Source organism: Leptinotarsa decemlineata, unplaced genomic scaffold, assembly GCF_025532065.1.
Source record: "Leptinotarsa decemlineata unplaced genomic scaffold, Ldec_3_MD MMD2_tig00000199_RagTag_RagTag, whole genome shotgun sequence".
Taxonomy (NCBI): Eukaryota; Metazoa; Arthropoda; class Insecta; order Coleoptera; family Chrysomelidae; genus Leptinotarsa; species Leptinotarsa decemlineata.
In genome coordinates, this window is record NW_027412544.1 from 17,445,555 (window position 1) to 17,459,069 (window position 13,515).

General features: G+C 34.3%; 1 protein-coding gene across 1 annotated transcript in view; it reads left to right on the top strand.

Annotated features, from left to right (window-relative positions):
• Positions 1-13,515, top strand: part of sick (sickie) — a 678,280-nt gene that overhangs the window by 26,852 nt on the left and 637,913 nt on the right. Inside the window, exon 2 of the mRNA XM_074173106.1 lies at positions 3,695-3,766. Coding sequence (XP_074029207.1) covers positions 3,719-3,766 — 48 coding nt within the window. The 5' untranslated portion in view covers positions 3,695-3,718. The remainder of the gene's footprint in view (positions 1-3,694; positions 3,767-13,515) is intronic.

Here is a 13,515-nt window from a genome sequence, read left to right on the forward strand (position 1 = left end):
ATTGTTCGATAACATGTATGTGGCTTCTTTGAATATCCTCCAAAACCAGTGTTCCTCCCTGTGTATGATCTCCGCTTGGGACCACTCGATGTTATGTTGATGGGTCCAAACATGCTCTGCTATTCCTGATTTACTGGTTTTCCCTCGCTGTGTGTGTTTCTTGTGCTCGGCAATGCGAACTTTCAATGACCTCTTAGTTTCACCGATATAAGATTTTCCGCACTCACACTGTATCCGGTAAATGCAATTCTTGGCATCACAGTCTGCGTTTGGTGGCCTGGTTTTTGTGAGGCTGCTACGGATAGTGTTTTCGGATCTGAAGCAGGTTCTGATGTTGTACTTGGACCCAATTTTTCTTATCCTTTTCGATAATCATCTGATGTAGGGAAGTGCAAGCACTGCTTGTGACGGCGTCTCTTCCTTGCGAGGCTTTTACTGTCTTTTAGTCAAAGTCTGTTCCACTATCGCATTGGAGTAGCTATTCCCAGACATTCCTTCGTATTACAGGGCCCGAAAGAACGGTCTAATAGAGTCTTGATGATTCGTCTTTCAGTCGATCCAACCACCATCAATTGACTGAAAGAGTAATTATCAATACTCTATCAGACTGTGCTTTATGGCTCTGTAATACGAAGGAAGGTCTCGAGAAAGAACTAGACATCATCAAAAATGATCTTCAACGGAATTGAAACTATAAAGCGATGGTGAAACAGACTTTGGCTAAAAAACAGCAAGAACCTCACAAGGAAGAGAAGCCGTCACAACCAGCGCTTGCACTTCCCTACATCAGAAGATTATCGAAAAGGATAAGAAGAATTGAGTCCAAGTACAACATGAGAACCTGCCTCAGATTCGGAAACACTATCCGCAGCAGCCTCACAAAAACCAGGCCACCAAACGCGGACTGCGATTCCAAGAATTGCATTTACCGGATAAACTGTGAGTGCGGTAAATCCTATATCGGTGAAACTAAGAGGCCATTGAAAGTTCGCATTGACGAGCACAAGAAACACACACAGCGAGGGGAAACCAGTAAATCAGGAATATTAGAGCATATTTGAACCCATCAACATAACATCGAGTGGTCCCAAGCTGAGATCATACACAAGAAGGAACACTGGTTTAGAAGGAAAGTCAAAGAAGCCGCATACATGTTGTCCAACAATTTATTCAGTCAAGCTAGCGTAGAGATACGCAACATATGGAAACATCAGGCGGAAAATGAAAGTATGAAAAATGCAGAAATAATGTTTGTAATATGTTGCTAATTTCAAAAGGAAAAGATATTGTATTCATCTTTCACTATACAAATTAATTGTTAGAAAAACCAAGGAAGAAATTATTTAACTTCTATAAGAACTCTTTACAAAAATATGTAGATCATGTATAAACGTTTTTTCGCATACAAACTGGAAGAAAAAGCCCGTTAAGTACTCTTGGGTATATGAACATTGAATTATAGATAAATCTCTAAACATTCGCTATGGAACTGAAACAGATATCATTCACATGAACACCACACAAAGTAAACTCTCCTGAATGATATCTGTTTCAACTTCTTTACGAATATTCGGATTACTAATTCAATAAGAAAAAGTGATTTTCTGGTAATTTAATATTCATATATTGAAAGTAGTTGTTTGGCATGAGTTTTTTCTTCAATTTTGTATTTAGGAAAAACTTCTGTTCATGAGCGATGCATCTTTTTAAAGAGTTTTTATTGAAGTTAACCACTTTCTTTCATTCTTCGAAAGTTTCCCAACTCAATTGTATAATGTTGGAGAAGTGAAAGGCAAAAAGATTTTTTTCAGCAAAACTAACTTATGCTGAAATTTTTGTTCCAATTTTTATATTCATTGTGTTTTGTGTAACCCATCGATTGAACCATCGATTGAAAATATTTATCGTTCCTATGTCTATTTAGGGAACGATGAAATGTTTTCTAGAACTAGTATTTCACCAATATTTTTCGAAATGAGGAATAAAAGTTTCTATGTTTGTTTACCACTTCAATTCGTAACCAATGTTGCTACTGCAGTTTCGTCCTATAAAGACATTTTCAAACAATTACAATAAATTATTGTAAATTATCGTAATTGTAAACTATTGTATTTGTTTAAAACTCTGCTTATAGGACGAAACTGCAGTAACTACATTAGTTACGAATACAATACAATAGCTTTCTCAAGATTAAAATAATTTACGCTTCAGCATAAAATGATTAATGTATAGCGAAATAGGTGTCGCGGTTTTTGTAAAACCCTCCATAGTAAAAATCATACAATATACTGTATTAATGAGTGTTACTAATTTTCACAATAGAAAACAGATTTAATAGAGGGAAAGAAAGAATTTAATTATATTTGAGCATTCAGAAAATTTCCACAATTCTTGAATCTAATAATTTCCAAGTATTTGAAAAGATTGAGTCTTCCAATACGTCATAGTCATGATTGAACTCAAGGCCCCGTCTTTTGTTAGAGAGGAATGGCAAACAGAATTGATTTCTTTCTCTTTATTTAATTTGTTTTCTTATGTGGCAATTGATAATTAGGTTGATACTCTTCATTAGTTGGTACATTTTTTCAACCCAAACTCAGGTGAAATTATTAGCCATTGAATAAGTAGAAAGAATGTCATATGATTCAAACTGTTTTATTACCGCGATGGTAGTGCGCCCGACTCACGATCGGAAGGCCGTGGGTTCAATTCCCGCCTCGACCAGATATTTTTCTCGAGAGAAATTATCTGGTTGAAGCTGGGATGATTCTGCAACCGTGTTAGGAATCACACGTTAAAAGGTAAGACCTCGTTAGTCCTTAGCTCGCACAAGTTTCTCAACTGAGAGTTGTCGTTCGTATGGGGGCGACAGCTGATCAACGGTAAAACAGATTTTAAACAGATAAACATAAATCACTAATTAGGACACACGTGTTGCTGTTTTGTAAACTGTTCAGTGACAATCTCACAATAAAGTGTAACTTGATGATTTCACCGTGTGATTCCTACGAACCCGTATTTTTAGAGTCAAACTTGGTGGCACTCTCTAATATATTTAAATACCTATCGCGTCCCATGTATTTCTCGACCTTTCAATCCGACTAGTATCACATATTTTGGTTTCTGAAAAATTGTTCTCTTAATAAAAAATAAAACAAGAAATCTCCACCACCAGAACTGCAATACTCTTCCCGACACTCACCTTTTTAGAGCATGCGAATAAAAGCTTGTTTTTGAAAAATATTTTTACTAATAATTCATTTCAATATCATTTCACTGGATTCATCACTGGTAGTAAAAAATTTGTCATTCATGGAAGGCAAGACAAACGTCGAGCAAAACCGATTGTTCTTCTTCAGCTAATAGTTTCCATGTACATTCCATGTATCGTTGAAAAACAGTTCCAATTAAGAATTAATTTTCCCTGAGCAGACATTTATTAACAGCAACTATTAATATCTGTTAGGAGAGTCGGAGCAAAATTGGTTAAAACTTTCGTTTTTCTTTCTCCTCGTTATTAGCACTAATTATCTACTGTCTGTTTATATTTCGCGTTTTTGGCGTTTTACAAATGGAAAGTATGTTAGGTTGCCTAGGAATTTTATGCTTACATTCCCAAATCAACATTCTAACAACTCCTAATGGAGATTGAGTTTCGACGAAAAATCATTGCCATTCCCTTTTTCCCTTTCAGGTATACTATTAGTATGGAGCGGACATGACGACTACGGAGCAGAAAAATTACACCCCACAAGAAACCATCCAGGTGAGTGATTATCTGATGAAAATAATTGTATATTAGTCTTTGAGTAGGGAATAATTGAAAGATCCTAAAACGTAAGGCCATATTCAATTGGCTGACTATCAAAATAGTGAAAAAAGACTTCATCGCGATCATGTAAGTTGTTTTCTGTAACCTACAGTAACCAACAGAAATTGAAAATATACAAGTTGAACTTGGTTACTTTGATAATTGGAACGATCACAATTCCTTATTCTGCTACAATATTACAAAAGGCCTCATTGTCTTTTGTTCGTCAAGTATACAGTTTCTTTGTTATTTTTAATTAACTATGACATTTCCGAAAACGCCTGCAATTGATTTTTTTCCACTTTCAGTTCTTCTTCTTCTAGAATGGTATATTGACTATGTTCGTTTATCAAAACCAAGAGTACATTCTTCCTAACAGCGAATAAACTGACAGCGATAAATCTGACAGCCATGAAATTGACATCTAGGTATTATTATTTTTTAATCATACGACATTCTCAGAGCCCAGTATGCATCATTCTCACAATTTCATTAACTGTCACTGCCCTAATAGAACTGAACCTATGAAATCAAATAGTCAAATATGATTGTGATTGAAATGTTGTATTGATGTTTCTACATGAATTCTCAGATTCAATTTGATATTATGATTATAACACTAACTAGACGCTAACTCTATTGAGACAACTCGAATGAAAAGTACAATAAAAGTAACTATAGAAAATGAGAATTGAAACTTCCTATGTTTTTATACCACTTTGTATTTGTAACTAACGTTACTGCAGTTTCGTCCTACAGAACATTTTCAAATAAATACAATAAATGTCCCTGTGGGACGAAACTGTAGTAACGTTAGTTACAAATACAAAGTTGTATAAAAAACGTAGGAAGTTTTAATTCTCATTTTTCATGATGATTCACTTGTGATGCACTGTTTGTACCTTTTGGAGTAGTAGTGAATATTACTGGAGTTTTATCCCAACACCAAACCGTAATTATTAACACCTCGACACGTGTTTCAATCATAACCAATTGATCATCTTCAAGAGGAAGATTAAATTTCTCTTGAAGATGATTACTTGATGATCGAAACACGTGTCGAGGTGTTGAAAATAAGGGTTTGGAGTTGGAACAAAACTCCAGAAATATTCATGATCTCCTACCACGTAGTAATGGCTACATTCATCAATTTAATGAAAGTAACTAATACAATGAACAGATACAAAACACCAACTCCACCAAGCATACCAATTTTCATATATGATATTAAAAAATTTCAATATATCAATAGAAACTTTTTGGTGTAGTGACACATTTTTAATTCGAATCAAATTATTCCGAATAGTAGCAATTTCATTGAAATAGTAAAACATATGCTAATACTAGTAGTTAATCGGATGACCCTTGTGCCGATTACGGGGTCTCCTGCCAAGGTACGATAGATGAAACTGAAATTAAAATGAAATTCAACAATGAAATTTCATTCTTGAAAAATACGAGTATAGTCATTTGAGTATTCTGTTCATATATTCGAATATTTCGTCTTTATTAATTGTACTTTTAAACAATTGCTTTGGTTAAGATTTCTTGTTATTCTGGTTATAAAATTGATTCAAATTGAGAATTGAAATGTTGCTCTCATAGCGATGCATTCAGTTGAAAATATTTCAGGAAATGAACTGTACGACGAACATTCGATCTCAAAATTTTCTCAGATGAATGCCCATTTTTTCAAACTCAAACTTTGTTATTCTTGAGCAATACTAATCGAGCAACCAGCAATAAATGAAACCACTTGTCCTAAGGACTTGTGATTTTATCATGCAGGTGCTCTCATGGTAATGCTAAATAGAATAGTTTTTGTTAAAAACTGTAAGTTTATCTATAAAATTTTGAGAGATTTTGTGGTATAAATTTCAATAAAATGCAATAAATATGTTCAACCTAATGAACTGAAAATAAATCGATGCTTATGAGAAGCGCTGTCAATATCAAAATTTTTGACAGGAACTTAATAATTTTGAATCATTTCACATAGATCCCAATTCATTTTTCTGAAACTAAGTTTTTGAGTTTATATGGAAATGCTTAATCATTTAATCCAACCAAATGTTACTCTTTATTTTTCTTCTGAATGATTCGGCCGTTATTTGATGAAGATCCATAGTAATTTCAAAAACTACACATCACTCGTTCATCAAGCTCAGCAATCGATCAAAATACAGGCAGTATCATAATTTTACAAATTCATGATGAAATTTTGTGTATAATCAAATGATTATACATTTCGGGTTTGCACCGAAATGTATAATATTTGATTATACACAAAATTTCAAAATGATCAAACTTTGCGAATTCGAAGTGTAATTCTCTAGTATTTTCTTTTATTACGTTGTGGAGTTGTCTTGAATGACAGTGTATTATTCATACATTTTCACTTGAGACCGAAATATATGCCTTGTAATTCTCAGTAATACGCTATGAGATATCGATGTTATGTAGATGTAGGAAACGATACATTTGAGAATCATAAATTTGGAAAGGGTGTTTCTTGGAAAGTCTTCTTGGAATACGGCAAAAGTTGCCACGCAGTCTGCATGTACGCCAGAATCCTCCATCTAGTATCCAGAGCACGTGCGGTTGTGACATGCGCCCCAAATCCCGCCTTTAATGGCAAATCCATACTGCAAGTTTCGGGATATGCCAGTTATGCCACAGGAATGTTGAGTTGAATTCAATGAAGTAATTTTCTACTTCTGGGATAATTAACTTCCATGCCGAACTTCTTCAGTCGGGTTTGCTGTGTCATGATTTAATACATGAAATTGGAAGGGGCCCTTGAAGTAATATACCCGCTTACTATGAAATGTAATTATTTGTTCTTCGTTTCAATATGGAGAGATAAGAACGTCTTTTACAATTGAATGTTCTGCAATAAATTCATATGATGAACTAACATTTTCATCGGTTGTCGATTTGTACTACTAAAATATAATTAATAATGTTGAAAGCGGTATTATACGGTTCATCTTTGAAGTTCAGACAAACACATTTTTTGGAACAAATTGTTTCAGTGGTTTAGGTTATTTTCTCTTTCAGATTGATTCACGTTTGCATTCACTTGAAATATTTCTCGGAGCATTTTCCGTTGAAGTTGATGTCTCACAACCAGGGTTTTGAAGGGCTTCACTATCTTATTGGGGTGATAAAAATCAGTGCCCAAGCATTCATCGTTAGACAAAAACATTTATTCTCGAAAACATTTCAATTTGAATGAAGATCTTTAGTTGAAATATACCTTTCTGTATACTTTGAGATATTAATTTTTTCGATGAGCTAGCTAGACTGTGAGCTATTTAGTCATGTCGTTTCTGTGGAAGGCACCTTAATTTATGGACATAATGTTTTTCAAAAGTATCTCATTTTTTTTTGTAATTTCATGTTGCATCACCCGATAAAAATGCGATTTTATTTCAAATTCTACTTCCACCAATGCCTAACACAACTCCTGGCGACTGAATAATTCAATAGCTCTACTACGTTTACAGTTAAACTCATCTTTCCTTGCCTTAAAAAACTTTATCTGTGGTCATCTTCTATCAGAATATTTAGAAGCAACCTCCTCCCCCGAAACATACATCATACAAATTAATCCGTTATCTGCAGATTTCATAATAATAAAATCGCACAAAGCTACTACTGTCAATAAATGTCACAAAGCAAATAATAGTATTTTGTTTCGTACTTGGTCACAAATAAAATAATAACAAGCATGAATTTTCACTGTTTAACAAAACGCAGAGAATGCGAGAGTGTTAATTTTCTCTCGGATGTGCCATGAAAATAGGAATTTTATACACTAAATACAAACAATATTTTTTGTACAACTGTGAATATGAATTCACATCGTCTGAAATACATTAAATATACATCCAGTACATCTTGACGTGGTTTTTGTTTCAATAAGTTATCGCTTTTAAACGACTGTTGTTTCGGAAATATTATTCAATGTTTGAAAGTGATTGACAATGTTTCATGGTGAATTTCACTAGTTCGGACTTCCATTGTCTACTATATAAAATGATTTGAAATCCCTGAAACAACTAAAAAAGAATAATTAAAAATGAATAGCTGAAAATAAAAAATATATTATGCAAAATAAACCTGAAATGAAACAATAGTGAAATGAAATACAAGTGAAAATAGAACAATTGAATTAATAAAAATAAAGAAATGAAAAAAGAAAATAAAAATAAAAAGTGGATTGATTCCAAGTCACGTTAGTTCACGACGTTTCGATTGGTAGTATCTACAATCGTCTTCGGGTGATGACTGGACTGATTCCTCCGAGAGATGACTATAGGTCGTTCGAGTACTTTCACTTATCCCCGCTTTCCAATTTCCGCTTCACTGGTTCCGTGGGAGATGACCGTTTGACGGGAGTTGGCCATTTTTCGCTTGATGATGGGTTTCCATATGTTGTGTATTTCTACGCTGGCAATGCGAAGCACATTGCCGAGCACAAGAAACACACACAGCGAGGGGAAACCAGCAAATCAGGAATAGCAGACCATGGTTGGACCCATCAACACAACATCGAGTGGTCCCAAGCTGAGATCTAGCACAGAGAGGAACATTGGCTTAGGAGAAAATTCAGGAAAGCCGGATACATGTTGTCCAACAACGTATTCAGCCAAGCCAGCGTAGAAATACGCAACATATGGAAACCCATCATTAAACGAAAAATGGCCAACTACCGCCAAACGGTCATCTCCCACGGAACCAGTGAAGCGGAAAATGGAAAGCGGGGATAAGTGAAAGTACTCGAACGACCTATAAATAGTCATCTCTCGGAGGAATCAGTTCAGTCATCACCCGAAGACGATTGTAGATACTAACAATCGAAACGTCGTGAACTAACGTGATTTGGAATCTCTCCACTTTTTATTTTAATTTTCTCTTTTCATTTCTTTATTTTCATTTATTCAATTGTTCTATTTCTACTTGTATTTAATTTCACTATTATTTCATTTCAGGTTTATTTTGCTTAATATAATTGTTATTTTCAGCTATTCATTTTTGATTCTTCTTTTTTAGTTGTTTCAGGGATTTCAAATCATTTTATATAGTAGAAAATGGAAGTCCGAACTAGTGAAATTCACTATTCGATGTTTTCAGTAGAATCATGAATTTTTCTTAAATTTTTTCGAGCCTTTAAGGGATTGGTTGGATCAGACATACAGGCACGTGAATTGTTAGACGCGTTGGAATAGCCTGGTTATTCATCAGATTTGACTCCTCTTGATTTTTTCCTTTGGGCTATATCAAAACGAAAGATCATGTTACGCAAACTGGAGCAAAACGGGTACTTCGAGACAGAATTATCGAAACTTGTGCTAGTCTTACTTCAGAAACATTCAATATGTTAGAAATGAGTTCGAAAATTAACTGACAGGAGGTTCAAAGAGAACGTTTTGAATATTCGGTCAAATGATATTTTCAAGTATAAGATAAATAATAACGGGGTTAAAATAAAATGCTACTGTTTTATGCCCTGAGGTTGACACTTATCTGTTGCAAAAATTGTTACTAACTTATTTCTCTTTCCAATGAGCATTCATTTCAAAAAAACAAAAAACTCCTAGTACCAAATTTCAACATCAATAATTCCGTAACTAGTTATTGAAATTAAAAAAAAGTGAAGGCCATTGTATGGAGAATAGAAATACCTCTCAGGAAATGTTACAAGTCCCACTTTCCATTTGGAAAAAATAGATAATAGTGCTCTCTCGACGACATGTGATGATGTGATGTCATACTATTGGCTTCTTTTTCGAAAAGGGAGGGGACTATATAGGTCCTAACTGTATATCTCATAGGCAAACCCAACAGAAATAGGAGAAATAATATCACAGTTAAAATTCAACTAATCTCCGGAAATTGATTCTCGAAGATGTTGCAGAAGATATTGAGTCTCCCTTGACCCATTGAATAGGGTTAAGCTATGGAGTATTTCGAGACATTCTGCAAATCATCGAAATTAAGCCGCTTTATGAAAATGGCGACAAGATGGATGAAAAATACTATCGTCCTATTTCGCTGATATCAAGCATCGCTGAAATGTTTGAAGAAATATAACAAAAAAGATTGATCTAATTCATCCCAAAATTGAATATGATAGAGAAACAATATGGTTTTGTAGAAAATAATTCCAGATCCGATGCAAAACTGATAGGACTGATAATCAACGCAATGGACAAAAATCTTCCATCAATCTATACTTATTATCGATTTGGCAAAAGCATTTCATACCGTTTATCACCGAAATCTGTTAAGTGTGCTTGAAAATATTTCCAATAGGAAAACAACAAACAAATTGATTTATAGCTAGTTGAACAATAGAAAATATCAACATCAACGGATCTCTGAGTGGCTATACTAAACAATAATATATGATATTTCTTAAGAAACTCTTGTCGAGCCGATATAAAAACGTCATTAAGATGAACTTTTTAACCATAGACTATTGATAATGAATTATGAAAAAACACATTTCCGACCGTTCACATCATATTCTTTATACTGAACAGCTTCAGCTTATGATGAACTAATTATACGATCTGATAATTAAAATAAATTTGAAGTAAGTATGCTTGAAAAGGTAAGACCTTGTTAACCCAAACTCACACAAGTTTCCACGTTTGAGGGTTGTCATTCGTTGGGGGCGACAGCTGGTTATCGAAAAAATTAATTTTCTTAATTCACTTCACAACATTTTATATCTACAACTGGAACATGTCTAGCATGAATTTTATCGATAGAAGTCATATTATATAATTTCCGTAGTTTCGTTTTCAACAAATAATAATATGAATTTGTTTCATGTTTTATTTACAACCGAAACCACTTTGAAGATTGATACAAATATAAATTTTAACTGTTTTTCATTGCGATGGATGGAAATGTTTGCTTTTGTATTGTTCCTATTCCTAATTCAATGTTCAAAATTTTGGTTACTTAATGAAAGTTACTTCATTACAGAAAAACAGTGTACAGAGTATAAACGTATTATTTGTACAACTTTTTTTATAAATCTCATATTCGAATGATTTATTTAGCTTGTCTTGATTTTCAACTCTGTTTTCCGAGCCGATTATCTTCTCCTCTTTTCAGTTTCATTTATTTTAGCGATACAGATTAAAATTTTTATTTTCTGCCTAAAATGTTGGCACTATGACTATAATATGTGCTAATAATAATGTTATTTACCTGTTTTTACTTAAAGTCAGTGAATTATGGATTAGGGAAAAAGGGTTTCCCTTCTCCATATCTATACAAAAAATGTGGGAATCTCTCAAAGGAAGAAAGCAGTCTAATTGTGTATAGAAGTTACTTTCAGCTACAAACTGAAAGAAAAACCCCTTCCTAAAGTACATTGAATTACACACAAATAACTTTCGAAGCAATTACTTTCATATGAACATCATCATATGGAAATATTTTTCTCCTATCAATTTGTACACCAAACATTCATTATGGAATTGGAACATAAAAAAGTGAGTGTGCTTTAGAACACACCACTGAAGAAAAACTTCTTTAGCTCTATCTATATGTATATATACAGGGTGTCCCTGGAATGATGGGGTCTAAATATTAACAGTATTTCTCATAACTTTTGTTCCTAAAATCCTACGTTACCAAGTTACGGGCCCTCAAAATTACAAAATGAAAAATGCTATTTTTTGATTACTTTTCAAATGAATATTCAAAATCAACCAAATTATGGCGATTGACTAAACGAATGAATTGCTTTGATGAGCTTTCATGCAGGAATCAGATGTTTTGCTACAAAGTCAGGAACGGACCACCACCGATGGTCCACACCCCAAAACTTTGAAATAACAGACATTTTTCAATATTTTTCAACAAAATCAGATTACTTCGACAGTTTTCTGAATAATAGTACTCGTGTGGAAAATCGATTGGAGTAACGATTTTTGATGAAACGACATCCAACCTGAGATGTCAACCATTATTTGGAATAAAAAATGTTTACATCAGAAATAAGTATGATAACGTTAATGCAACAACATAACAAAGATAATGCAAACGAAATATCGAGTTCTGTAGATTCGCGAATATCGAATTCAGTATATATTTTGCATGTACACGAGGTGGTGAGGGCGCTCCGAGGGCTGTGCGTACCGTTGTATTCGAGGAAAATATTTTGGAAGCTGTCGCTGATGCTCCTTCAATGAGCATCAGAAATCTATCAGAACAGTTCCATACATCCAAGTCCACTATTCATAGAATAATTAGGGAACAACTGCTCTGCCCATATCACATCCAGAAGGTGCATACCAGAGCACAGAGAGCGTATATGACTTTCATTAATCGAATTTTATTTACTGATGAGGCAGGTTTCAGAAGAGATGGAGTTATCAACTCTCATAATCTCCACAAATAGGCCAAAAAAATTCCCATGGGATATTGCAAACCAAACACCAACGGAAATTCAACGTGAATGTTTGGAAACCATCTTATTCGTTTCACATGACCGGTTGAATGACGAACATTATTTGGAGTTCCTTCAGAATGATTTGAATGGACTTTTGGAACATGTTTCATTGCAAAACATAAGAGATATGTGGTTTATGCATGATGATGCTCCTTCTCATTTGTACAGGACCATCTGAACCATACTTTTCACAATATATAGATTGGTAGAGGTGGGCCATATGACATGGTCACCGCAGTTCCCGGATTTAAATCTATTGGATTTCTTTCTGTGGAGGCATCTAAAAAACTCTGTTTACGCTACATGTATTCACACAAGAGATGCCTTGTTAAATAGAATAACATTTCATGAAGCCATACGAAACGTCCCTGGAATGCTATTTCAAGTAAAGAGAGGTTGTCTTCGCAAACTACGAAAATGTATTGAGAGAGAATGAAGTCATATTGAGCAGTTTTTGTGGCGGATTTTTCATTTCTGTTTGGTCTTGAGGCTTGTGATCAATATTTACACCATGAGTTTTGTTAAGTTAACGTGTTTGCATTATAAAAATTTGTTATGAACATTTAACCTATCATTTCTATTTTCATTCAAAATTAATTATTACGAATAATGGTAGACATCTCAGGTTGGGTGTCGTTGGTCCGATCGGTTTTTCACATGAGTACTTTTATTTGGAAAATTTTCTAAGTAACCTGATTTTGTTAAAAAATATTGAGAAATATCTGTTATTTCAAAGTTTTGGGGTGAAGACCATCCGTTCCTGACTTTGTAGCACAACCACTGACTCCTGCATGAAATCTCATCAAAGCAATTTATTTGTTTAGTCCAGGGGTCTTCAAACTTTGAAGCCTTCGGGCCATAATGATTTTTTCAGTTTGTTCCAAGGGCCCATTTCTGCCCTCAACTATATTTCTAGACTAGGATAGTCGCAAAGTGCGTGACCTAAGCAAACTTACGCTTTTTTTGCATTTCAATTATTATTGTGTATTGTGACACTTAACGACATCTAGTGGCGAGTGGTTGTACTATGTACTATCTTTTTCAGCTACCCGCTAGGTGGCATTATGCGTAACTAAATATTCGGAATTACCGCTTTGGTTCGAGAAAGTTCTGGTTCCAGCTAGTGTATTCCGATCACCTCGAGATGGCAGTAATAATTGCATATAAAAAGGCTAGCGGCGCAACTGGGTAGAGGCACGAGCCTATAGCAGGGTCTTAACAAATA